Source organism: Ctenopharyngodon idella, chromosome 23 (genome assembly GCF_019924925.1).
Source record: "Ctenopharyngodon idella isolate HZGC_01 chromosome 23, HZGC01, whole genome shotgun sequence".
NCBI lineage: Eukaryota > Metazoa > Chordata > Actinopteri > Cypriniformes > Xenocyprididae > Ctenopharyngodon > Ctenopharyngodon idella.
The window spans coordinates 18,573,381-18,597,705 of NC_067242.1; the positions used below are offsets into that span (position 1 = coordinate 18,573,381).

Sequence of the window (24,325 nt, forward strand, 5' to 3'; positions counted from 1 at the left end):
TTGGTATTTAAAAGCAAATACTTCCGTTCTTCACCTCAAAGTACAGTCAAGCAGATATAAATATGAAACACTCCCTACTGAAATGTGTAGGCCTATAAGAGAAACACACCAAGGAGGCTTTCCTCTCCAAAGACGGCTAATGATGCAAACAATAACAGTCAGTATCAGCTGAGATGAGTCTTGCTTCAATAAACCTCTAAGCTTATCATCTTGCAACCAAAACTTCCAACAGGAAACGATTACTCACCCACAACTCCACTACTGATACATATTATTTTGCAAACTCTTTGCATGCACATAAAAGGACAGAGAGCTCACAAATGTGATTCATTACTGCATAAACAACAAATGAAGGTTTTAAGCTAGTTTGCATCAATATGGGCATGTGAGAATAAGTTTTTGACATGAGCAATATCCTTAAGTCATGAACAATATGAACAAGTCATCCATTCTTTATATAAACATTGACAAGTTTTGTTCACATGCTTTAAGAACATAATAATATGCAACTGCAAGTGCTTTAAGGGACAAAACAGAATGTTGTTCATTAAACTGAAGGTTAAACAACAGAAAATCAAAGCAGACCTCTGATGATCCTTAAGTGCATGGATCCAACAGATGCTGCCAATTGTAGGTTGCGAGACAGACTGAACTTCTCTTTCCTTGTTAACTCTAATTCATTGATCAATAACGGACATAAACAAAGAAAAAGACTGAAGGTTTGACTCACCGAATGGTTTATTCCCCACATGAGAACACTGAGCAGAGGGTCGCTGGCACGAAACAGCTTCACTTTCTGAGCCACGAAGTGTTTCTTCTTCGTTTTAGTTTTGCTCGCAAACGATGAGACAGTGTTACCAACCGAGGCCATTGTTTGTTGTATAACAATAAATTAACTATCACACAGTGACAAGTGCTTTAATTAAGCTAGTGGTGTCCTAACTGTCTCTTAGTAAAATATCATTTGGCATAACGTTCAGTTAGCTAACTAACCGCAGCCAGCTAGCTGTACCAACTCAACTATTAGCTCGCTAGACAGATGAATAACTCGCCAAATGTGATAAAACAGTCTGCTGTTATATATAACATTAAAGTTAAGAGCAAAACGCGGTGTTATTTTAAGTTCTCGTCCGTAAACTGCAAAAGCTCCTTAAGACTTCATTAGTAAGCCTTCCTTACTTGCTAACTAGCTAGCCTGACAAGCCAGCCTCCCCTCGGGAGCCCTTTTAACACTTCGCTTAAGGAAAAATAGTAGAAATACTGACGGATACAATTGAAAATAGAGAATGAAATATAATCTGAACGACGTCAGTCTAATTTGAGGAAAAAAGAGCGGGTGGAGAGACATCCACTGCGGCGCTGCTCCATTAGCATGCTAACGCACCCCAGTCAGGCTAAGCCAGCAACCCTTCAAATATGTCTCAAGCAAAATCCCACTCCCACTTTCTTTCTTTGTCGTTTGTCTGCCCCGAAAAGATGTTTACTTTTAGACGAAGCCAGTATTCCGAGTGTGGAAAGTGTCCGAGTCTGAATTCGATGTGAATTTTGTCAGCTATATCTATATTGCTTGAAGTTGGCGTATCCGGCTCATCCGCACTGCCCGACTGACGGACTGACAGCTACACACACGCGCGCGCGCGCACTCACGCACACAAACACACACACAAACACATTTTGATTTAGAACTCAAATGTTTATTTTAATTGCTGCCAATCGAGTTTTAGAGAAATAAACAAATAAATGGGGGGGAAAAAAACAAATAAATGGTAAGAATAGCCTAAAAAAAAAAAACCGTGAATAAATATTTATTGTTTAGAATAACCAGGGCATGCCATAGACATTATGTGATTTGGCGTAGATTGAAAAATTAAAATTTTGCAGAAACGTATTGCGCAGGTGCATTTTAGTTGTAGCCTACTTGAAGAATGGGTTCATTTACCAAAAGTCCATGGTGGCACTGGGTGTGTTGTGTAGTCTTATTTTGGCACATATAAGTTTCTGTGGCGCTCCCTGCAACACCTACTGCTCAACATGCTCCTCATTCCAGCAATCATGTCACGGAGTGGGTGGGTTCTGCTGTCTGAACATGATTCTCATCAGAGGTCCAGATCTACTCCAATGACAGCTGCTTTTCTAATGAGTTCATACCATTATAGATGGAGGAAATTCGAGATGATGCTGATACTTTTTCAATAATATAGAGTAAATGCTTTAACCCGCAACACCTAAACGCCCTGTTCAAATAGTTTAATTTATTAAGTGTGTATATATATATATATTGAAATAAATATAATTACATAATGTATGAGTATTGCATTTAATAAATATTACTTTCGGATTAGATTAAAATAATCTAGAACAACGAATAAGATATTGAATAGTCTCACATGGAAAGAATATTACTGCATATTTTATGTTTTATAGGGTTAGTTGTACTGTTACTGTTGATAGTTACCAGAAAAGATTCTTTTAATCACGACCCGTTTTTTTTTTAAATATATTTTCCTCTAATTATTAATTTAATTATTTTGTATATAATGTAATAAATTATGACATCAGAGCCACCTAACGGTTCATTACCGACATATTTCAAATAAATAAATAAATAATTGACCAAGCATGTTTCAGAGTGATTCTTGCCCCACCTACAGGTGAAATGGTAAATTACATCTGTCACCTAGCAACAGCAGCTAAACAAGAAACCCAAGCACACAACTTTCAGTTGTAGCAGGTATTTTTTATGTTTTGTAGAATTTGTTTATTATAATCATGTTTTGTAGAAATTGTTTATTTAGGTTTTTTTGTTATTATTTATCTTGTTGGCGGGTTGACATCTAGATGGGGAAAAAAGTAAAAAAAGAGGCCGAGCCATTCTCGAGAGATGTGGTGAGAACATTTTTCTCCAGTCGTGTGATTTTCCAGTGCTTTCTTGAAATATTTTCAACCGAAGTATTATTCCTTCAGTTCGACCCTCTACCTATCGAGAGCAAAACAGCAGCGACAGCGGTTCTCATGCTCAGCTCTCCTGAAGAAGAGGTGCTGGCAAAAGCTTGTGAAGCCATCCACAAATTCGCGGAAAAAGGTAACAGTCTCATCTATTCTTACCGTCTTAGGTCATTGAGAAATTTGCAGAGGTAAGTGCTCACTGTGTTCCCTTGTGTGGCTCTCCTTTATTGATCCCTGTGTGTGTTCTGCTGTTGTGGTGATATTTTTAGGTGATGAGAATAAGACTTCTTTGATGTGCTTGGGAGCGATTGAACCTCTTTCTCGTCTCATTTCTCACGAGGACAAGACTGTGCGCAGGAATGCTGTCATGGCTCTGGGCGTCATGGCTTCTAATAGTGCGTAGGGTACAAAAATAGACACTGCTAGTAAATCAAAGGATGTTCAGCAACATAGTTTTCATTTTTAGTTGTCATTTTTAAACAGATGAAGTTAAAAAGTGTTTGAAGACACTGGATGTGATACCTGCAGTCATCAGCAAACTGTCACCTGAAGGTACATGCACTTTTTCATTTTCACTTTTTCATTTTTTCATTTTCAAATTCAGTGTGCATTATATATATATATATATATATATACACACACACACACATATATGCTGTAAAATCAATTAATTGCATCTAACATAAAAGTTTGTAAATACTGTATATACAGTCATGTGAAAATGTTAGGACACCTTATTGAATTCAATGGTTTTCCATATCAGGACATAATAAAAAATCATCTGGTCCTTGGCAGGTCTTAAAATTTGGAAAATAAAACCTTAGATGAACAACAACACATGACATATCACACCGTGTCATTATTTATTTAGCATAAATAAAGCCAAGATGGAAAAGCCATGGGTGACAAACTAAGGACACCCTGTGATTCAATTGCTTATAGATCCACTTTTAGCAGCAATAACTTGAAGTAATAATTTTCTGTATGACTTTATCAGTCTCTCACATTGTTCTGGAGGAATTTTGGCCTATTTTTCTTTACAAAGTTGCTCCAGTTTACTGAGGTTTGTGGGCATTTGTCTAAGCACAGCTCTCGCCATAGCTTTTGTTTTTTATTTTCAGTCGGGTTGAGGTCTGGACTTCACTAGGCGAGTACAGCACCTTGATTTTTTTTCTTTTTAGCCATTCTGCTGTAGATTTGCTGGTGTGCTTGGGATCATTGTCCAGTTGCATGACCCAATTTTGGCCAAGCTTTAGCTGTTGGACGGATGGCCTCACATTTGACTCTAGAATACAGAGAAGTTTATGGTTGACTCAATGTCTGTGAGATGCCCACTTCCTGTGGCTACAAAACAAGCCTAAAATCATCAACCCTCCACCAGCATGCTTGACTTTTGGTATGAGGTGTTTGTTCTGATATGCTGTGTTTAGTTTTCACCAAACTTGGCACTGTACATTATGGCCAAACATCTCCACTTTGGTCTCATCTGTCCAAAGGACATTTTTCTAGAAGTCTTATGGTTTGTTCAGATGCAAACCTAAGCCGTGCTGCCATGTTGTTTTTAGAGAGAAGAAGCTTTCTCCTGGCAACCCTTCCAAACATGCCATACTTGTCCCGTCTTTTTCTAATTGTACTGTCATGAATTTTATCATTTGACATGATAACTGAGGCCTGTAGGGTCTTAGGTGTAGTTCTTGGATTGTTTGCAATTTCTTTGAGCATTGCACGGTCTGATCTTGGGGTGAATTTGCTGGGACGTCCACTCCTCAGAAGATTGGTGTCTGTTTTGAATGTCTTCCACTTGTGAATAATCTTCCTCACTGTAGAATAATGGACTTCAAATTGTTTGGAAATGGCCGTATAGCCCTTCTCAGATTGATGGCAGCAACAATTGCTTCTCTAAGATCATTGCTGATGTCTTTCCTCCTTGGCATTGTGTTAACACACAACCGAAGGCTCCAAACCAGCAAACTGCCAAAACTTCAGCTTTTATAGAGGTGATCACACAATCGCTGATGATCAATTAATCAAAGGCATTTGATTAGCACCACCTGACTGTTACTTACACTCTTAATTCCTATGTTAACAGACAGTAAGGGTGTCCTTAGTTTGTCACACATGGCTTTTACATTTTAGCTTAGTTTTTGTTAAATAAATAATGACACGGTGTGATATGTCATGTGTTGTTGTTCATCTAAGGTTTTATTTTCCAAGTTTTAAGACCTGCCAAGGACCAGATGATTTTTTATTATGCCCTGAAGCGGAAAACCATGCAATTCAATAGGGTGTCCTAACTTTTTCACATGACTGTATATGGGTGTGTGTGTATATATATATATATATATATATTCTCTTTTTAATTTCTTTTCTCCTTACCCGCCACCTTCTTTTCCTCAGAGAATATTGTGGTCCATGAGTTTGCCACTTTGTGTTTGACGTCATTGTCAGTGGACTTCTCCTACAAGATCCAGATATTTGACCACAAAGGACTTGAACCTCTTATTCAGCTCTTGTCTAGCCCGGATCCTGATGTAAAGAAAAATTCTGTGGAGTGCATATTTAATCTTGTTCAAGTAAGACAACAGATGTCAGAGTCAGACAGAAGGTCTGTTGTGAATTAAACTAAAAGGCATTTGTCAGGGTGGTATTTTACAGCACTAACAAAACACAGTTGTTAGACGAAAATTGAATTTGAAACAATTTGTATTTTCAATGATGTCGTAGATATTTGATCAGCTTTAAAAAAGTATAACCCTTTGAATTCCAGAAGGATGCTGTTAAAATCAATTATTTGTGCTCTTTTCTGCTTTTTGCACACTCAGGACATTCAGAATCGAGCGGCTGTGCAGCGTCTAAATGGACTCCCCCCACTTCTGGATCTGCTGCGCTCAGAGTTCCCAGTTATTCAGCAGCTTGCACTGTGCACCATAGAGAACATCACCACTGACAGCGAAACCCGTGTGGCCTTTAGAAATGTACAGGGCTTTGACAGAATCCTGGAGCTTCTTGCGACCAAAGTAGGCTAATTATTCTCATCTGAATTATTCATGAGCACTTAGCCATTTCGAAACTGCTCCTTAGTCACCTTCATTACGAGCAATCAAACTTCTTGTACGCAAGTTGAGAACAATTCAAGTGATTCAATCAAAATCAAGCAGCACATGATTGAGCAGTAATGGCAGCTGTTTCTCCTCCCTATAGGAGTTTAGTGAACTGCATGAGGGGGCTCTCAGGGTTATCTGTAACTGTCTGGAAGACAGCGAGGCCATGCAGCTTATTCAGACGATGGGTGGCTTGGAACAGATACTGCAATTTGTTGGCACATCCACACTGCCTGAAGCGCAGGCTAATGCAGCCAAAGCCATAGCCAGGATGGCACAGAGCAGTATGGAGAAAAAAAATCATATCTCTACACTTTTTTGACAAATGACAGTTTGTGCTCTATATACTGCACGTGTAAGACAACACGTGCAGACATTGTAAAACAGCTTGTCACTGGGGCAGTACCCTTAAAAGTACATCTTTGTACCTCATGTAAAATACATTTTTAGTACTTTAAAGGTGTAATTTTCCCAAAAAATGTAAAGTCTGTCAGAATTTAATAGCCCTTATATTGTTCCAAAACTTTATGACTGTGGAACGTAAAAGAAGATATTTTGAGAAATGTCTCTGTTTTTTTCTTTTTTTTCTTTTTTGCACATACAATGGAAGCTAGTGGTCACCAAAATGGTTTGGTTTTTTTTTTTTCTGCAAACAAAAGTAAGTCATACAGGTTTGTAATGACTTGAGGGTGAGTAAATGATGACAGAATTTTCATTCTTGGACAAACTATCCAGAAGGGTACATATTAGTACTTTAAGGGCACACTTTGTACCATAAAGGTGCATATTAGTACTTTTAAGTGTTCATATTAGTATCTTTGTAAGGGTACCCATAAAGTACGAATATGTTCCTGTAAATACAAATATGTACCCTTAAAGTAGTAATATGTCCACTTAAGGTACTCATATGTATCCTTAAATTACAAATATGAAGACCTCAGATGCAAAAGCCTCTAAGTGCCGTCTGAAATTTTCTTCTAAAATGAGCATTTGTATCAAGCTTGTATGTTTATGTTCAGTAATTTCACTTTAATGGCAATTAATAGGTCATTTCATTGGCATTAAAGTGAAATTACTGAACATAAACATACAAGCTTGATAAAAATGCTCATTTTAGAAGAAAATTTCAGATGGCACTTAGAGGCTTTTGCATCTGAAATCTTCATATGTACTCTGAAAGTGCATATTTGCATTTTAAGGATGAATATTAAAGAGGACATAATAGTACTTTAAGGTTACATATTTGTATTTTAAGGTTGCATATTAGTACTATAAGAGGACATATTAGTCCTATAAGGGTGTATATTTGTACTTAAATATATACATTAATATTTTAAGGGTACAAATTTGTGCTTTAAGGTTGTATGTTGGACATACTTCTTCAAGGGGACATATTTGTATTTACAGGTACATATTAGTATATTAGTATTTTATGGGTACATATATGTGTAGCTTTAAGATATACTTATGTTTTGCCTTTTTACATTTTGTCTGACAGTGTACAGTAGTAAGAACTAGTATTAAGCAAAAGACCGAACATGTTTTTTTTTTTTTCAAGTTTATAATTTAATTTTAATTGTGTAAAAATGTCCTTTTTTTCTCTCCATAAAGGTGAGAACAGAAAAATTCTACATGAACGGAATGTAGAAAAAGCCCTCACGGATCTTCTCATGCAGGAGAATGAGAGTGTGCGCACTGCTGCATGCCAGGCTGTGGCAGCAGTGAGCAAAAACCTTTCCAGCAGGGACACATTCAGATGCCTGGGTAATCTCACATACATCACGTATCCAAACATATTTCCCTTTTTTAATTCAATCTGACTTAGTTTTGTTAAATTTATCATCTTGTCCTTTTGGGTCATTGAAGAGCCGATGTGTCTGTGTGTTTCAGATGCGATCGGGCCCATTGTGCAGCTGCTGAACAGTGAAGGAAGTGAGTTGAGAGCGGCCGCCGCAGAGGCCCTGTCCAGCCTGACCAACAGCAACAATCTCAATGCTTAGTGAGTCATAATCTTGAAATGCAACAAGATTGTATAGTCAATAAGTACAGTATTGCACAGCTCTAATGTACCTTTTTTCATTTTCAGTGCTATATATGATGCAGGGGGTGATGAGCTCTTGGTGCAACAGCTGCGAGACAGCTGCACGGGAGCAGCTGTGTATGCAGCATCGGTCTTGACAAACATGGCATCGCAAGAGGAGCTGCGCAGAAGCATTCTGGCCCATGAAGCTATGCCAGCATTGGTGGAGCTGCTACACTCCACTGACAACAACACACTCATCAGTGCAATGCAGGCTGTGGCTTCATTGGCCTGTGATGCAGAGGCCAGGCTAGAGGTAGCGGTGAACTGCACAAAAGAGTAAATTTCAAAGGTCTACACAATCGCCACAGCTTATCAGCTAACTGAGAGTAGAAAAAACAAACTTTTTTTCTGGGTCAGGGGTGTAAAGGACGTACAGTAAATGGACATTGTTCTACATTGTATTATGTGCTGTTTCTGGTGATTGTTTTTCTGTTTTTCTTTACATGCAGCTGAGAAACGTTGGAGGCCTGTCACCTTTAGTTCAGCTGCTCAAATCAATTCATGCTGAAATTCGGAGAAATGCTTGCTGGGCAATTAGTGTGTGTGCAAACGATGAAATAACAGCCCTAGAATTGTGCAATGCTGGGTAAGAATGTTTTATGCTTTAATACACTAAATGTTTCAAATTAGATATTTCTAAGTATATATATTAACACCATAAATGGAGCAAGTTTCCATACTTCAAATGGGTGCAATCAGCCTTCGATTTATAAAACAAAACAAAAAAACATTAAAGGGATAGTTCACCTAAAATCGAAAATTCTGTCATTATTTACTCACCCTCAAGTAGTTCCAAACCTGTATGAATTTCTTTGTTCTGCTGAACACAAAGGAAGATATTTGGAAGAATGTCAGTAACCAAACAGATCTCGCCCTCCACTGACTACCATAGTATTTATTTTTCCTACTATGGTAGTAAATGGGGGGCGAGATCTGTTTTAACTTGCAAGGGTTTTAATAGGCTTTAGATGTTTACAACATTAGAATGAACTGTTAAAGCAAAAGCAGTAGATGGCAGTAAATACCAAATATCAGATTTCTGGAAGAAAATGAAGCTTACTTTAGAACCAGATTTTGCATTTGTGATTATGTTTTATGACAGTTAAACACATTTTCCTTCAAACTTCTCATTCCTGTAATGCATCTGGACATTTTACATAATTCACATTATTCTTTAGCCATTTTCATTATGTTGTAATCACAGTCATTTTTGTATTTAAGTCAATTTAAGTATTTGTTTAAGTAAATTTTGAATAAATAAATGGAAGAACAACAAATACCACCATCATATAAAAATAGTTTACAATTTAAATAATATATTTTTTATCACACTTTTTTGTATTACGTTATATTTATATGACAATTGGCAGATTGTTATAATTTTCATAAAAATAATATCACAATGCAATACTACTACTAATTAAAATTGTGATGGTGCCAAAATAGGCTTAATTTTTTATCTTTCTTTTGATTTGGGGGTGAAATATGAGCAGGACATGTTCCTGACAGGTTTTGAGAAATTCATTCTTTTAGATGTTTTGGCTGTTTAAGAATAACTTTATTGATTGTTCGGTCATTTGGTTTTGTTGTCATCAATCTTACAGAGCTCTAGAGATACTCCAGGAAATCAACCTGTCACCACACCGTAACAACAAATTTAGTGAGCTGGCACTACAGAAGCTTCTGGACAGCAATCTATCATTGAAGTATAGTCTGACAGGACACCTATCAGCCAGCGATATAACCACTGATGGCTTCTACGACCCTGGACAGGTCCTCATGTGAATGTTTTTCAAGAGAAAAATAAATCCTCAATCGTAGAGGTTGCACAAATCAATAACTTCTATTTTATCTTGCTTTCTCTTCCTCCTTCTGCAGATAAGAATGGGTCATCAGGTTCCTACCTTAGAGGATATATCAAAACAAGTTGTCAACCAACATCGAGCCACTATTGCGGTTAATGGGAAGCCCCCGGATCAGTATGTTAAGGCCAAGGGTTGTGCTTAGGAAATCCAAACCTACTGTTTCAAATTACTGAAACTTGATCAAACATTGTATCAAACAGCTCCACAAATAGTGTTTTTTCCTCACTGATTTATTGTATTCATAGTCATTTGGGGGGCACATTCAGTCTATTTTCACTAGTATTTAGATCTCTTTTCACTTCTGCAATCTCACTTTAGAAACAAAACAAGCTCTTTGTGGAGAATAAAGACTTTCACAGCGAGCCCGTCCTCTTCCACCCCATTAGTTCTACAGCAGCACACTTGAATATTAAATACCTCTGTTGCACAACAGATAGATGCAGATAGATGAATTTCCCCCAGGGAAAATTCTTTTGCATGGATTGGCTCTGGAAGCTGGCCTAGAGCTCCCACAAGAGAAATGGGAATTCTGCCACTTGAGACCTAAGCAACAAAATTTATGCTCAGTTCAAGTTAATTACATTCTAAATTATAAACAGAACATTACTTGACCGAATTTTTGTTTTTGTGTTTGCGGATTCGGTTGATTGCCACAAGTGAGCACAAAGGTCATTTGATCCACATCTCTAGGAAATGTGAAGTAGTTTTTACTTTGTGGATGTTAAGGTTTAAAAATGCTCGTTCTTTCTTTCTCTTCTATCAGATCTATTACCAAGGAACCAGATGATCGTAAGTCAGACAGTCCAACAGAAACTACCGCCTCATCTGTTATGAGCAGCAAAAGGAGCAGCAAAACACCAAGGTGTGTGAGTTGTGTATACTTATAGACAGTGTTGGGGAAAGTTACTTTTAAAAGTAATGTATTACAATATTGCGTTACTCCCTAAAAAAGTAACTAATTGTGTTACTTAGTTACTTTTTATGAAAAGTAATGCGTTACATTACTTTTGCGTTATGGGCTTGCTTGTTTTTTTTTTTTTTACGTGCACGTGAGATGAGTAAATGCCTGTTCACATTTAGTCTAGAACTATGGTAACCATCATGTTTACACAGCGCACACAACACCTCTGCACTTTATTTTTTTTAACATGGGGACAGGAGAGCTGTCAGTCAACAAATGTGAAGTAACTTGCATTACTTATTTGAAAAACTACTGCATTACTTAGATATTTTGTTGTAAATTGAAAAAGTAATGCATTACTTTAGTAGTTACTTGAAAAAGTAATCTGATTACGTAACTCAAGTTACTTGTAATGAGTTACCCCCAACACTGCTTATAGATTGGTTGTTTCCACTTTATATTAGGTGGCCTTATCTACTATGTACTTACATCGAAAATAAGTACAATGTACTTATTGTGTTCATATTGTATTGCAAAACATTTTTGCTGCTATTGAGATGGGATACGGGTAACGTTAGAGACAGGTTTGGTGGTATGGGTAGGTTTAAGAGTGGGTTAAGGTGTAAGGGAAGTGTCAACAGTGTAATTATAAATATAATTACAAAAATTAAGTACAAATGTAATTACATGCAGGTATTTTTAAAAATATGTTCAATATAAAAACATGTATGTACACAATAAGTGCATTGTATCAAATGATTAATTTAAATGTAAGTACATAGTAGTTAAGGCCACCTTATATAAAGTGGGACCGATGGGTTTCTGTAAACCATGTTTCTCGCTCTCATCTCTCTTTCTTAAGTAAAATGAAGGGAAAGGGTCAAAAAGAGGATGAGAAAAAGAAGGATGAGGATGAGAGTAAGCCACAGCAGGAGATGGTGGTGGATGAAGCATGGAGCTTGCCGTATGACGCTGCGTTTCATAACCTTCTCAAAGAGGCTGCCGAATCCATCTCGCCACTTCAGGATGAGGTCAAAATGTATACGGCTTTGGCCATGTGAGTTTTTTCTTTTTCATTGTCATCCCATATTCAACATCCACATGGCTGAAATGTGACAAGTGATAATTTCTCACAGGTTAGTGAGCGAGGCAATGGGTGGCCAGGTTGAGCCAGAGAAGCTGCATGACTTCCTGTGGGAACTGCACATTAGCGAGCTGAAGTTTGAAGCCTGTTCCAACATCATTCTCATTGGAAAGATAAAAAAGGGCACCTACGTTCACAGAGCATTGCTTTTTAAGGTAATTTTTGCTCTAGAGATCCTTCATGCTATTGACAGGACCCCCCATGTGTAAAACTGACCTGACAGTGATCTTCAGCACTGTAATAATTTAATAACCATACATTAAAAATCAAATTTGTGATTATTTGGTCGGATGTGCACCCATAATTGTTCTTTGTGGTTATGACCTTAGTTGCACCAGATATTTCTGCTCAATTGTATGTAAGTGATTAATTGCAATACATTTTAGGTTCTTGCAGACCGAATTGGGCTGAGCTGCAGTCTCATAAGAGGAGAATACAACCACGCCTGGAACGAAATCCTCATCACCGGTCCAAAGAAACGTTATGGATACTCTCAGCCTGAAATCTATATTATAGATCTCATGCACCAACCTGGAAACCTTATGAAAAGCAACTCACCAGCAGCTTTAGCATATCAGACCATTTAATATGTCAGCAAAGTGGTTAAGGCATCATTTATCATTTTAAGGCATATTTTATTTATTATATAACCTGTAAAAGTGAAGTGAATTAAATCCCAATAAACTTTTATCAAAACTGATGTGTATTCTGGTTAAATTTTCTTTCCATTGAATCATCTCCGATGATAATAACTGGTTGAGGAAGGCGGTAAGGTCAAAGTCTACGATGAAATAGAGACTATGATGATAAGAGCAAAAACATTCCGATAAGACAGAAAACAACTCCAAAATCAAATTTTTCAAAACTTCGATATGCATGAGGCGGTTAGTCCACTGACAAAAGGTGCAAAGTTTGATCAGTTTCAGCCAGTCGACCGTGACCCATAAAGTATGTGAGTTGTGACCGTTTTCCGGTGCTCGAGCTGTGAGGGGGGAAAGAAGACAACTGAGCTCAATTCAGCTTCTTTTCAGTCTATTGAGTAGCCCATGTTAACTAATAGTGAAGAAAGTCAGGCCACTGCATGAAATAATATGTCGAGAAAAATGTCACGTTTTCTAGTTCGCTTCTCCTCTATCGTTTCCAGCGGAGCGACTGCCAAATCAATTTTACCTCAAAAGAGGATATTTGTAGGGATTCGGCTGATTTCCACATCTACGGGTAGGGGTTTATTTCGATATATATTGTGTTTCAAAAATGAATTGCCTCAAGATATTCTTTCAATTGTAATTATTTTATATTTTGTGTACTTTAAATTTATGTTTAATTGTATTTAGTTATCTAGTGAGTCGGTGCAAAGTGCAGTTATTCTAGTCATGTCGCTCAGAACATGCATGCGTGACCTGATTACTCAAATGTAGTGTTGGCTTTTGAGAAAGGCCTGCAAAAGAAACAGTTTGTATGTGATGAATGATTTATTTTTTTTAAATAAATAAATAAATGAATGAACAAATAAATAAAACATTTATTACCTTTAGTCTACATTAACCTGTCCTGCACTGACGCCAGAAATTACACGAATTCAAATAAAAATGCAATTAAAATACAAAATAGCAGTGTTTGACTGATAATGATCTTTACTCTATAAATTAAGTAAATAATACATATTATATAATATAGATAATTTTAGATATAATAATTGTATATATTTTAATGTTTCTTAGATATGATCATATATCTGATTTCTTTTTAGTTTTGAGATTTGAGACAAACCATCTAAAACCACACACACACAAAAATAATAATTATAATAATAATTCACAGAAATGATCAAATCCATATTGTTGATGGTGTTGTTTTCTCACCTGAAATTATGTCACTTCCTAGAGAATGATGTCATTAAAGACCAGACTTTTGTTAAAGAGATACTACAGAAGACCAACATGATGGAATGTGAAACCTGTAAACCTGAAAAATTGTTACTAATTAAAATAATATTCCAAAGATGACGTTTTGTTTGAAACATGTTCATTAGGGAAATGTTTCGTATGGGTTTCATGTATTATCCAGTGTACATAAATTATGAGGACAAAAATGTACTGCATTTACGACTGTTTGTACAGGTTTGCAGTCACTGACACGTTATGACCAGTCCACAGATTGGCAGAGTAAGCTGACTCCAGAACAGTATGTTGTTACAAGAGAAAAGGGCACAGAGGTGGTAAGTTAACAAAGCAATAATAATGTTTAAACAACATTGCACAAGATGCATGTGTATGCATATGCACAACATTGCAGCTTACACAATCTTGGATACTTTCATATTTCTTTAAAAAAGTACATCTTTATTTCATAGCCGTTCAGTGGCATCTACCTGAATCACAATGAGGTGGGTATGTACCACTGTGTTTGCTGTGACTCCCCTCTTTTTAGGTAAGAATTTTTAAAAAACAAAATCAAAATACAATTAAAAGCGTGTAATTCTCCTTTAAGAAACTCTGATACTTTAATGACAGTATTTACAATTATAAAGAAAAACATTAATGATGAAAAATTAATATTAAATTTAAAATGAAAATATTAAATATGAGAAATATATTAAATAAATTATATATATATATATATATATACACACAGTCAAACCTAAATTTATTCAGACACCTTAAACATTTCATGCATTAATACAGTTTATTCACTACAGTTTTAAAAAAAAATGTGAATGTGTGTAAAATATGACAAGATCTCAGTTAAACTGTGTCTGAAAAAATGTATCTTGATAATGTCAGATAACACTTAAGCAAAACATGGTCAGGTCAAAGTGTCTGAATAAGTTTTGGTCCCAAATTTGTATCAATTTTACTGGTAGTCCACTGTATGAAGAATTTTTGGCTATAATATGTCACAGTTTACTTTATTTTGCTATCCTCACTTACATAAATGAACTATAGTGTCCTGCACCCACTAGTAAAAATATATTAAAAATTATATCTAGTGTCTGAATAATTTTTAGTTTGACTGTATATATATATATATAATATATATATATATACACATATATATATATATATATATATATATATATATATATATATATATATATATATATATATATATATATGTGTGTGTGTGTGTGTGTGTGTGTTTTGCATAAGTTAAAACTTTCAAAGATAAATACAAAATTCTGCCTTTGGTTCCAATAGCTCAGAAGCAAAATATGATGCAGGAACTGGGTGGCCATCCTTCCATGAGGCTCACGGGACATGGGAAAAAGACGAGAGTCATGCCAACATTGTCCGTCGCCCTGACAACTCGCTTGGTAGCACAGGAACAGAGGTTATCTGCAAACATGTGAGTGCAGGAAACAATGATGTCAGCCAGTTTCGGTTATTGTGTTGGCAATGGTAACATACATTATGTAATGAATAAAAATTCCACTCTTCATTTCAGGTTCCCAGATACCATTATAACATGTAATTTTGTTTTATAGTGTGATGCCCATCTTGGACATGTCTTTGATGATGGTCCAGATCCGAATGGCCAGAGATTCTGCATCAACAGCGTAGCTCTAAACTTTAAGCCCAGAGAAAAATAATGCAGAGATATCCAGCAGTTATATCCTTGGACAGGATTTTACAGTTATACAGTACAAATACAGAAAACAGATAACATTTGAATAACAAATGTCCACTGTGGTATGCTATGAGTTACAGTTTACGAGGTTTATTTTGGAGGAAAAAAAAATGTTTGGAGGTTGTGTGTAAGGGAAAGTTGTTGATTAAACATCCCATATTACCAACCTCAAAAAGGTGTCATTATTTTCCTGTCCACTGTAATGTTGAATTTTGATATCTTGTATTTTTGCATATAACTGTACATTAAAGGGAGTTCACCCAAAAATGAAAATTCTGTCATCATTTACTCTCCCTCAAGTTGTTCCAAACCTGTATAAATTTCTTTCTTCTGAAGAATATGGGTCAACCAAACAGTTGATGGACTCCACTGACTTCTATAGTACGGCGAAAACAACAACAAAAACATGGGTCCCATCAACTGTTTGGTTACCGACATTCTTCAAAATATCTTCTTTTGTGTTCAGCATAAGAAAGAAATTCATACAGGTTTGAAACAACTTGGGGGTGAGTAAATGATGACAATTTTCATTTTTTGGGTGAACTATCCCTTTAAAATCTGAGAATGCACTCTCTTTACACTCTGAAAAATAAAGTTTCCAAAAGAGGTTTTTCACAATGATGCCATAGAAGAAAAAAACCTTTCAGTCAACACTTAAAAGAACCATTTTTGCTTAGTTTGAAGACCATTTAAAAGAACATTTATTAAATGGAAAGTTTCCATGGATGTAAAAGGTTCCTCATGAAACCATCGATGCCAATAAATAACCTTTCCGTTTAAGAATGTATGACAAAAAAAAGTTTGTAAATGACATGTTTGGTTGTATTAAAGTGAACATTGTCGAAAATGGACAGTATGTGTATTTGTTTGGGTTTGTTGAGGAGTTAATGATAAACCTGACGAGAGGGTCATCATCCTAATCTGTGTGTGGCAACACTGGACAGTTGACTGACTCTTATTAGCGAATTTCTAGCAGAGCTGTAGAGGAGGGTTATTATAACGCGTTTTAGTAAAGCAACAGATAAAAAACAACTGATTTCATGATTCGCTTTTGGCTACATCTGTTCTTTGTGCTCGCGTGGCTCAGTTTCTGGGAGCCTGCCGAGGCACGAAGAGCACGGTTTAAACCAACACCACCGAAGCCAAAGAAATCCGAGGCAGAAAAAGCTATTGAAAAACTAGCTCCAGGTCAAAACATCAACATTGATCAGGTATATTTCAACATCCTTTATGTCAAAGCAGTTAAGTTAATTCGTTTTGACACATTGAATTAAAAAGTCTCATCATCTGAACATTATTCACATTGATAGGCCATTAATCTTGCCCAGTGCTGTTTCAACAGACGGCAAAATATTTATTTATAAATGCAGTATGCACACAGAATTATATTTACACTATCTTATTTAAAAATCACTCTCTCAGATGAGTGGGAAGTGGTACCTGCTTACTGTAGCATCACGGTGTAAGAATCTTCTGGAAAGCGGCTTCAAAGTGGAGAGCACGACTGTCACTTGGACTATCACTGGTGACAAGGTGTCTGTCAGCACTGTGAGAAAACTGTAAGTACTCCTTAAGTCACAAGAGGGAGCACTTTACTCATTGAATTCAAGTCTTGCCAGCTGATTTTAGTTCGCTTTATTGACCTTATGTAGCCCCGCCCCTTTTCAGCGCTGCGCTCGTTGTCTTTTGACTTCCGGCTTGTATTTCCACAGCGATCTTATGTATTTATGAAAGAACTGCTCATTTTAAAATCTTCCCGGTCTACTGACATTCGTTAAGACATCTGCTTTAAACATAACAATGCTCATGATAACTTTCATTAACTCTACAACAGGTAAATCCACTTCACCAGCTAATTATTCTTCAACAGTAATGCCATAGAAATATACAGAGCTACCGCAAAAACGGAAGTTCAAAGACAATATTCTAAAGATGGCGGCGCACTTGTTTCTCTGGTAAATAAGGTCTATAATAGAGTGGTGCAGGTATTACGTCACTTTGTAGGCCAACCCGGAAGTTATCGGCGCACGGGTTCCCTCAATCGAAAGCCTATGCATTTTTCCCACTTTTGGAAAATCGCAAAAAATAAGCTCTGTGTTTAACAAAGGGTTATGACACTTACACGTTTTGCCATCAAGATAATTTTCACAGATGAACATAACTTTTATAAATTTGAAGCCTAAATGCACTCGCCAGAAGTAAAAAGCTAAAGGTAGGCTATAAACAAACTACACCACGGTCGCTCGACTTAAACGTCACCATCACTAAGCTTCAGACAACTCTTTCAGTTTTTAATCGAAAAACATTTTCCCAGCACGTTTGAGTTAGAATAGTTTATAAGAGTACAATTGAGTACAAAGCATAATGAGGCTGTAAAAGCAGACTGAGCTTACCTTTTCAGAGTGATGACGTTTAATGACCCTGACTGCATGTGTAGTCCCATTTAGCCACTTGTTAGCAACCGCCTTTTTCAAGACACATGACAGCTTAAAAAAAATCAAGTGGGGTAATACTAATGCATTTTATGTTGAATAAAACGTGAAACTGTCTTGAGCTTGCATTCACCGCAGACCTTATTTCAGCCATTTAACCAAAATTCCATTAAAAAAACCCATTGACTTCAGGGCGATGGAACCAGAAGTGCTAAAATGCTAACTCACTTCCGCATTTTGGCCTACAAAGTGATGTCATACCTGCACCACTCTATATTGATTACTCCCAATACTGGCCCTTAATTGCATCTTAGTTAAGAGACTTAACAAGATTAAGATTTTGTTGTATTGATCATTGTAAGGTTCACCCAATTGGCCCAACTACAGTGTGTTCAATGGTGTGGCTGAAAGTTTCCAGCACGGTCTTTTCGGTTAAAGTCATTTAAGTTAGGCCTAAATTAAACTCTTATCTGACTCCATTTTATCATGACCTCGAATTTAGGTTGGAATGGCATTGGATTAGGCTATTGGTCGTTTATATAATGGGCTAATTTAGGCTATCTAGACATTTGATTATCTTAACTTAACTTGATTATCTTAACTTAACTTGATTATCTTAATTTATCTTAACATGATTTTGTAGGAATTGTAATCAGGTGCTACCTATTTAAAGAGAGTATACCTATTAAAAGTAATTTGAGCCAATGGGATCGCTTGATGTCCTAATGGAAACCCGATTTCGAAGGATTTCGACCGTTTTTTTTCACTACACCGGTCATTAATCTGGATCTCGCGGTCACAAACTTGCCAGTCTGATCATTAGTCAGAGGTTATAGGCCGCCCATGCTTGCCATTATTTAAAGGTGCAATGTGTACATTTTAGGAGGATCTATTGACAGAAATGCAATATAATATACATAACTATGTTTTCAGTGGTGTATAAATATGTTACATAATGAACCGTTATGTTTTTATTTCCTTAGAATGAGCCATTTCTATCTCTACATACACCGTGGGTCCCTTTACATTTGAAACCGCCATTTTGCGACTGCATGTTTCTACAGTAGCCCTAAACGGACAAACTGCTCTACAGAGTGCGTTTGCTTGACTTGCTTCTCTCTGCTGTTTCAAACGACGACATTTTTGTCCTATGTTGGCCACTGTAGCTTCTCTACATTGCAATTCGTAACCTCGCTGCTAGATGCCGTTAAAATTTACACACTGCACACTTACCTTTAAACAGTTTCCACTACAGTCCAAGTAGTCGCCTATAACAACTTAGTTAAAGCTCAAACTAAAAAGATGCTTAATATTATTTTTAGACTATAGTATTTTTGTCTATCCTCTTTTAATGTAACTATAGCCTATAACAACTTGAATAAAGTTGAGACAATAACCAGAGTTTATTGCTACTACCATTAAATATGCTTGCTATAATTTCAATAGTATTTTTGTCTAGCCCCCTATAGACCTTATTTACCAGAGAAACAAGCGCGCCGCCATCTTTAGAATATTGTCTTTGAACTTCCGTTTTGCGGTAGCCCTGTATATTTCTATGGCATCGCTGTTGAAAAATAATTAGCTGGTGAAGTGGATTTACCTGTTGTAGAGTTAATGATAGTTATCATTAGCATTGTTATGTTTAAAGCAGATGTCTTAACAAATGTCAGTAGACCGGGAAGATTTTAAAATGAGCAGTTCATTCATAAATACGAAAGATCGCTGTGGAAATACAAACCGGAAGTCAAAAGACAACGAGCTTAACGCTGAAAAGGGGCGGAGCTACATAAGGTCTATAGTGAATGCAACTGCATAACAACTTCACTGAAGTTAAACAGTTAGTCAGAAATCTCTCTCGCCTGATGTGCCCCATGCTCCATCTAACCTGAGCTCTAGTATGTGCTTAACCATAGACGCAGATTTGCGGAAACATGGATGCAACGTAGGCCTAATCTACAGTACTAGAATCTATAATTTCAGAATAGATCAGAATAAAATCAGATGTAACTATTTATTATTAGTCATGCAAATTACATACATCGAAGATAATCAATACAAAACATCAAATGCTCAGAAATCTGACATCTAAAAAATACATAATGCTGAGTGTATGGAAGACACTCAGCATTACAGGCTAATGTGGCCCTGAGCCTTTTGTAACATTTATTTAAATGATCAGACCAAGACAAAACATCCTCCAAATGAAGGTGTGAATTAACTATTGGAATTTGCATTAATTAAGGTCCCAGACCTGGGTAGTTTATACCTTATTGGGGACAGAAGGTAATTTGCATCAAAGAGCCTATGAAAGGGCACACCCTCCACAATGAGCAAAGTATCTCTATTAAGTCGTAAAACGGGATGAGACCTTTGTAATCACACTGAGACACTTAAAATGATACCAAAAGTGCTGTATAGCAATTGTTCACATTAAACCATATGTGACCCAGGACACAAAACCAGTCATAAGGGTCAGTTTTTTTTAAATTGAGATTTATACATAAAATAAAGCTGAATAAATAAGCTTTCCATTGATGTATGGGTTTGTTAGGATAGGACAATATCTGGCCGAGATACAACTATTTGAAAATCTGGAATCTGAGGGTGCAAAAAAATCTAAATTTTGAGAAAATTGCCTTTAAAGTTGTCCAAATGAAGTCCTTAGCAATCCATGTCCACTAAGAAAAATAAATTTTTGATATATTTACGGTAAGAAATTTACAAAGTATCTTCATGGAACATGATCTTTACTTGATTTTTAATGATTTTTGGCATAAAATAAAAATCGATAATTTTGACCCATAAAATGTATTGTTGGCTATTGCTACACATATACCTGTGCGAGTTATGACTGGTTTTGTGGTCCAGGGTCACATATAGATTTTTTGGGTGAATTAGAGAGAGAGAGGGGTGTGGGGGGATAGAATGAAAGAAATGCAGATAAAACAGTACTGAGGTGTGATGACTGTGATCTACTCAGTGTGATTGTGTCTTGGATGAGAATGCTAATTTTTTCAAGAGAAAGTTCAAATGTTAATTTCCAGAAAAGTCCTTTGTTTTCTTAGAAAGCAGCCCTCGGGTCCTAGACAGCTTGGCACCAGCATTACACTATTATATAATTACAGCTGATGCAGCAAAAGCATTGGATTGTCAAGAAACAACTTGCCTTTTCAGAATAATTTTTTTCTCTTTTTTTAATTGCTAAGACATGTCTAAAAATATTCAATAATTCAAATTAAACATAAAAAAACATCTTTTTTTATATAATAAAATTATATATATATATAAAATTATTTTACATCAATTATATCATTTTAAAATGATAATTCAGATGAATGAGATTAGAATGTATTCATCCATTGTGCTTTTTCCTAATGTCAGCAATTTTGAGTGTTGGGAGATCAAGCAGAACTACATGAAAACAAAGACCCCTGGCCAGCTCTTTCTCAAAGGTAGGTATCTGGTGCAGACTGAACTCCACTGACCACCAGACCACAGTTCAAAGCCTGTCAATCTTACCACTATCTAAACTGATGGTTTCCTAGTTTCCTAGATGTTGAAATTTTTCTCGACCTGGACTGCTTACATCTGACAGTCGGTCAAAGGAAAAGGTTTGGGGGAAAAACTCAGACAACCAGAAATGTTTAAGCATGATACTTTCATAAAGGACAGTAGACCTGCATGTTTAACTCATTATAACATTTTGATTAGTGATATTAGGGTTATGGTTAGGGTTTTGTTTAATGTTATTTGCTTAACATTATGCACAGCTTACTGTAGTATATACTGAGTATATCAAGGACACTGTAACAAAGTGTTACCAGCATTTTCTCTCTGGACAAATACAGTTAAAACATATTAGGTATTAACATAATTGCATTAACAACAAAATATTTGCAAATAATGCTATAACATCTTTTTTTTATTATTATTTTTCTAGTCATCAGGTTCACACAGGCAGAGTCCCACTAGTTCCCACTAGTCTTCATTTTAAATAGTAGCCTATATCTATTTGTAATTTAAACCCTAAAAAATAAATGTCACTTGGTTTGATTTTTTTTAACCAAATACAGTGTCCTTCAAATGTTTGTAAGTCTCAATTTTTTTTGAAGCTACTGTTTTTTCATCATTCCTTTATGCAGGTAAGAGACCTGACGAGAATATGGACATAATGGTGCTTGAGACGGACTACAGTTCATATGCTATGTTGGTTTTGAAGAGAGCAGGGAAAATTACCATGAAACTATATGGTAGGTGTTACAGTGTCTATTTTAGCCTAAACTTCTCACACCCATCCTTTATTGTCATAATGGCATCAGTATGTAGTGTTTCCATTAGGGTTATCTAAAAAGCCCACGTGTGTTTTACAAATGACCTTTTTTTTTAAATTTGTGAAGTAGCCTAGCCTATTGTGAAAAAGTGCATCGTTTCAATAAAACATTCGTTTCTTTTTAAAGGACGGTCGAGTGAAGTGCCTGATAAAATCGTGGATAAATTTGAGGATCGTGCAAAGATTTTCAATTTGGGATTGGACGTCATTTTCCAGTATCCCGACTATGGTGAGACAATGGACAAATAGTCCTGTTATAATAAAACAATTATTAAATTATACTTTTATTATTATACTTTTTTTGACTCGAGACTCTTTTCCAGGGTTCTGCGAGTCCACAGAAAAGGTCCTGGGTAAGATCTAAATTTATTTGTTTTTACATCGGCTTAAACTAAGTGATATTTTATTATGTACATTTACAGAACGACATATATTGTGAAGTAATCCAATAATTGTTAAATTCTAATATAAATCGAACTGATGTCATATTCGCGAACGAAACGTTATTTTGTAACGGTTCTTTTTAATGATTCAAATGTACCGATTCGCAAGGCTTATTTAAAAAAATAATCGACAATAATGGAGAACATCGACACAATATACAACGTATTCCATTAGAGAGTGATAAACTCTTTATCTGAATATTTATTTCACTATATACAATAGCAGGTAAAACCCCGTGCGAGAAGTTCTGCGAACTGTTTCAAACGAATCGATTAAGCGAATCGATTCGCTAAATGAATCAGATTTCTTAACTTCTCAGTGCCGTTGCTTGGTGTCAGGCAACATTTACTGATTGGTTGAAAGAAATTTTTACATCCTACAGAAAGAGCCAATCCAACCATTTGTGCATCTCCCGCTTGCGTTATAATCACGTTTTCGGTTTTAAAGGCATGTGTTGCTAAACTTGCATAACCTCAAATTAGGTTTTGTAACAAAACAAAACAAAATAATAAAAAAAACTGCATAACTTTGTATAATATCTAATTTTGTCTAACAACTCTATAATTTCTTCCTCACCAGATATGACCTAAGACTGACTGGCCAGCATCTTTGATTGTGAGCACTGTGAGAATGACAAAAATAAAGTTATTTTGTAATTTCAAGGTTTGTGTGTTTTAAAAACGACATTTTATTGAGGAAGGAGCATCCCCCTAATAATATGGTTACATCCTTGGTAATATGCATCGAAAGTGGTGTTTTTCCTCAAGCAATTCTTGATGTAACAAAAAGTTCTTATAAAACAAGACAAAGGAATTTTGGTAAGATTATGTGGTTTGTGATGTAACTCTCAAAACAAGACTCTGCCTGCCCACCCTTTTCGGAGTTACACAACACAAAGGAGTAAACATGTTGCATATCCAATATTCCAAAAAGTATCCTAAGGAAATAATTTTCTTATGGAAAAACATTAAACACAGAAATGAACTTGTTTCAACTCAAAATGAGTTGCTTCTGCAGCACCTGTAATATAGTGCCTGACACATGGAAATCAAATGCTGATTTGGATACAATGCATGTTGATAATTTGCATTGTATTATTGAGTCTTAATTCAGACATAATTTGCAATCTACATACCGTTCAAAATTTTGGGGTCAGTAAGATTTTTTTTTAAAGAAATTATACTGTTTCTTCAGCAAGGATGCATTAGCCTACACTGATTAAAAGTGATAGTAAAGACATTTATAATGTTACAAAACATTTTTATTTCAAATAAATGCTGTTTTTTAAACTTTCTATTCATCTAAATAATCTGTAAGTATCAGTTTCCACAAAAATATTAAGCAGCACATTTTCAACATTGATAAAAAGGTTCCTCTATGTCTTTATGTTTAATAGCTGTCATTTGAACTTCCTTATTCTCATATAATTAGAATGATTATTAAAACTTTAGT

General features: G+C 35.9%; 4 protein-coding genes across 7 annotated transcripts in view; 3 read left to right on the forward strand and 1 right to left on the reverse strand.

Annotated features, from left to right (window-relative positions):
* The window catches only part of pip4k2aa (phosphatidylinositol-5-phosphate 4-kinase, type II, alpha a), a 36,641-nt gene extending 35,001 nt beyond the window's left edge, over positions 1–1,640 (reverse strand). The window contains exon 1 of the mRNA XM_051881899.1: positions 731–1,640. Within this exon, the coding sequence (XP_051737859.1) occupies positions 731–871 (141 nt within the window). The 5' untranslated portion in view covers positions 872–1,640. The remainder of the gene's footprint in view (positions 1–730) is intronic.
* Positions 1,641–2,664: 1,024 nt separating this feature from the next.
* armc3 (armadillo repeat containing 3) lies at positions 2,665–12,740 on the forward strand. Of its 4 annotated transcripts, none has more exons than XM_051881893.1 (18): positions 2,665–2,731; positions 2,839–2,886; positions 2,965–3,082; positions 3,216–3,341; positions 3,430–3,498; positions 5,344–5,519; positions 5,769–5,963; positions 6,148–6,331; positions 7,659–7,811; positions 7,938–8,046; positions 8,134–8,383; positions 8,580–8,716; positions 9,735–9,903; positions 10,009–10,109; positions 10,759–10,857; positions 11,759–11,953; positions 12,033–12,195; positions 12,427–12,740. In XM_051881893.1, the coding sequence occupies exons 2-18, from the start codon at positions 2,839–2,841 to the stop codon at positions 12,625–12,627; spliced, it is 2,493 nt and encodes an 830-aa protein (XP_051737853.1). In that variant the 5' UTR covers positions 2,665–2,731; the 3' UTR covers positions 12,628–12,740. The 4 variants fall into 4 exon arrangements, with proteins under 4 accessions (XP_051737853.1, XP_051737857.1, XP_051737854.1 ...); XM_051881897.1 differs by having other exon boundaries at positions 2,667–2,731; positions 5,344–5,477; XM_051881894.1 differs by lacking the exon at positions 2,665–2,731 and having other exon boundaries at positions 2,743–2,886.
* Positions 12,741–12,862: 122 nt separating this feature from the next.
* msrb2 (methionine sulfoxide reductase B2) lies at positions 12,863–16,518 on the forward strand. The gene is made up of 5 exons (XM_051881656.1): positions 12,863–13,258; positions 14,161–14,258; positions 14,394–14,470; positions 15,238–15,385; positions 15,525–16,518. Exons 1-5 carry the CDS (start codon positions 13,132–13,134, stop codon positions 15,627–15,629), a joined length of 555 nt encoding a protein of 184 aa, XP_051737616.1. The 5' UTR covers positions 12,863–13,131; the 3' UTR covers positions 15,630–16,518.
* A 72-nt stretch (positions 16,519–16,590) lies between these two features.
* c8g (complement component 8, gamma polypeptide) lies at positions 16,591–23,535 on the forward strand. The gene is made up of 7 exons (XM_051881654.1): positions 16,591–16,878; positions 17,090–17,226; positions 21,481–21,551; positions 22,242–22,349; positions 22,557–22,658; positions 22,753–22,782; positions 23,453–23,535. The coding sequence occupies exons 1-7, from the start codon at positions 16,708–16,710 to the stop codon at positions 23,461–23,463; spliced, it is 630 nt and encodes a 209-aa protein (XP_051737614.1). The 5' UTR covers positions 16,591–16,707; the 3' UTR covers positions 23,464–23,535.
* Positions 23,536–24,325: the final 790 nt, after the last annotated feature.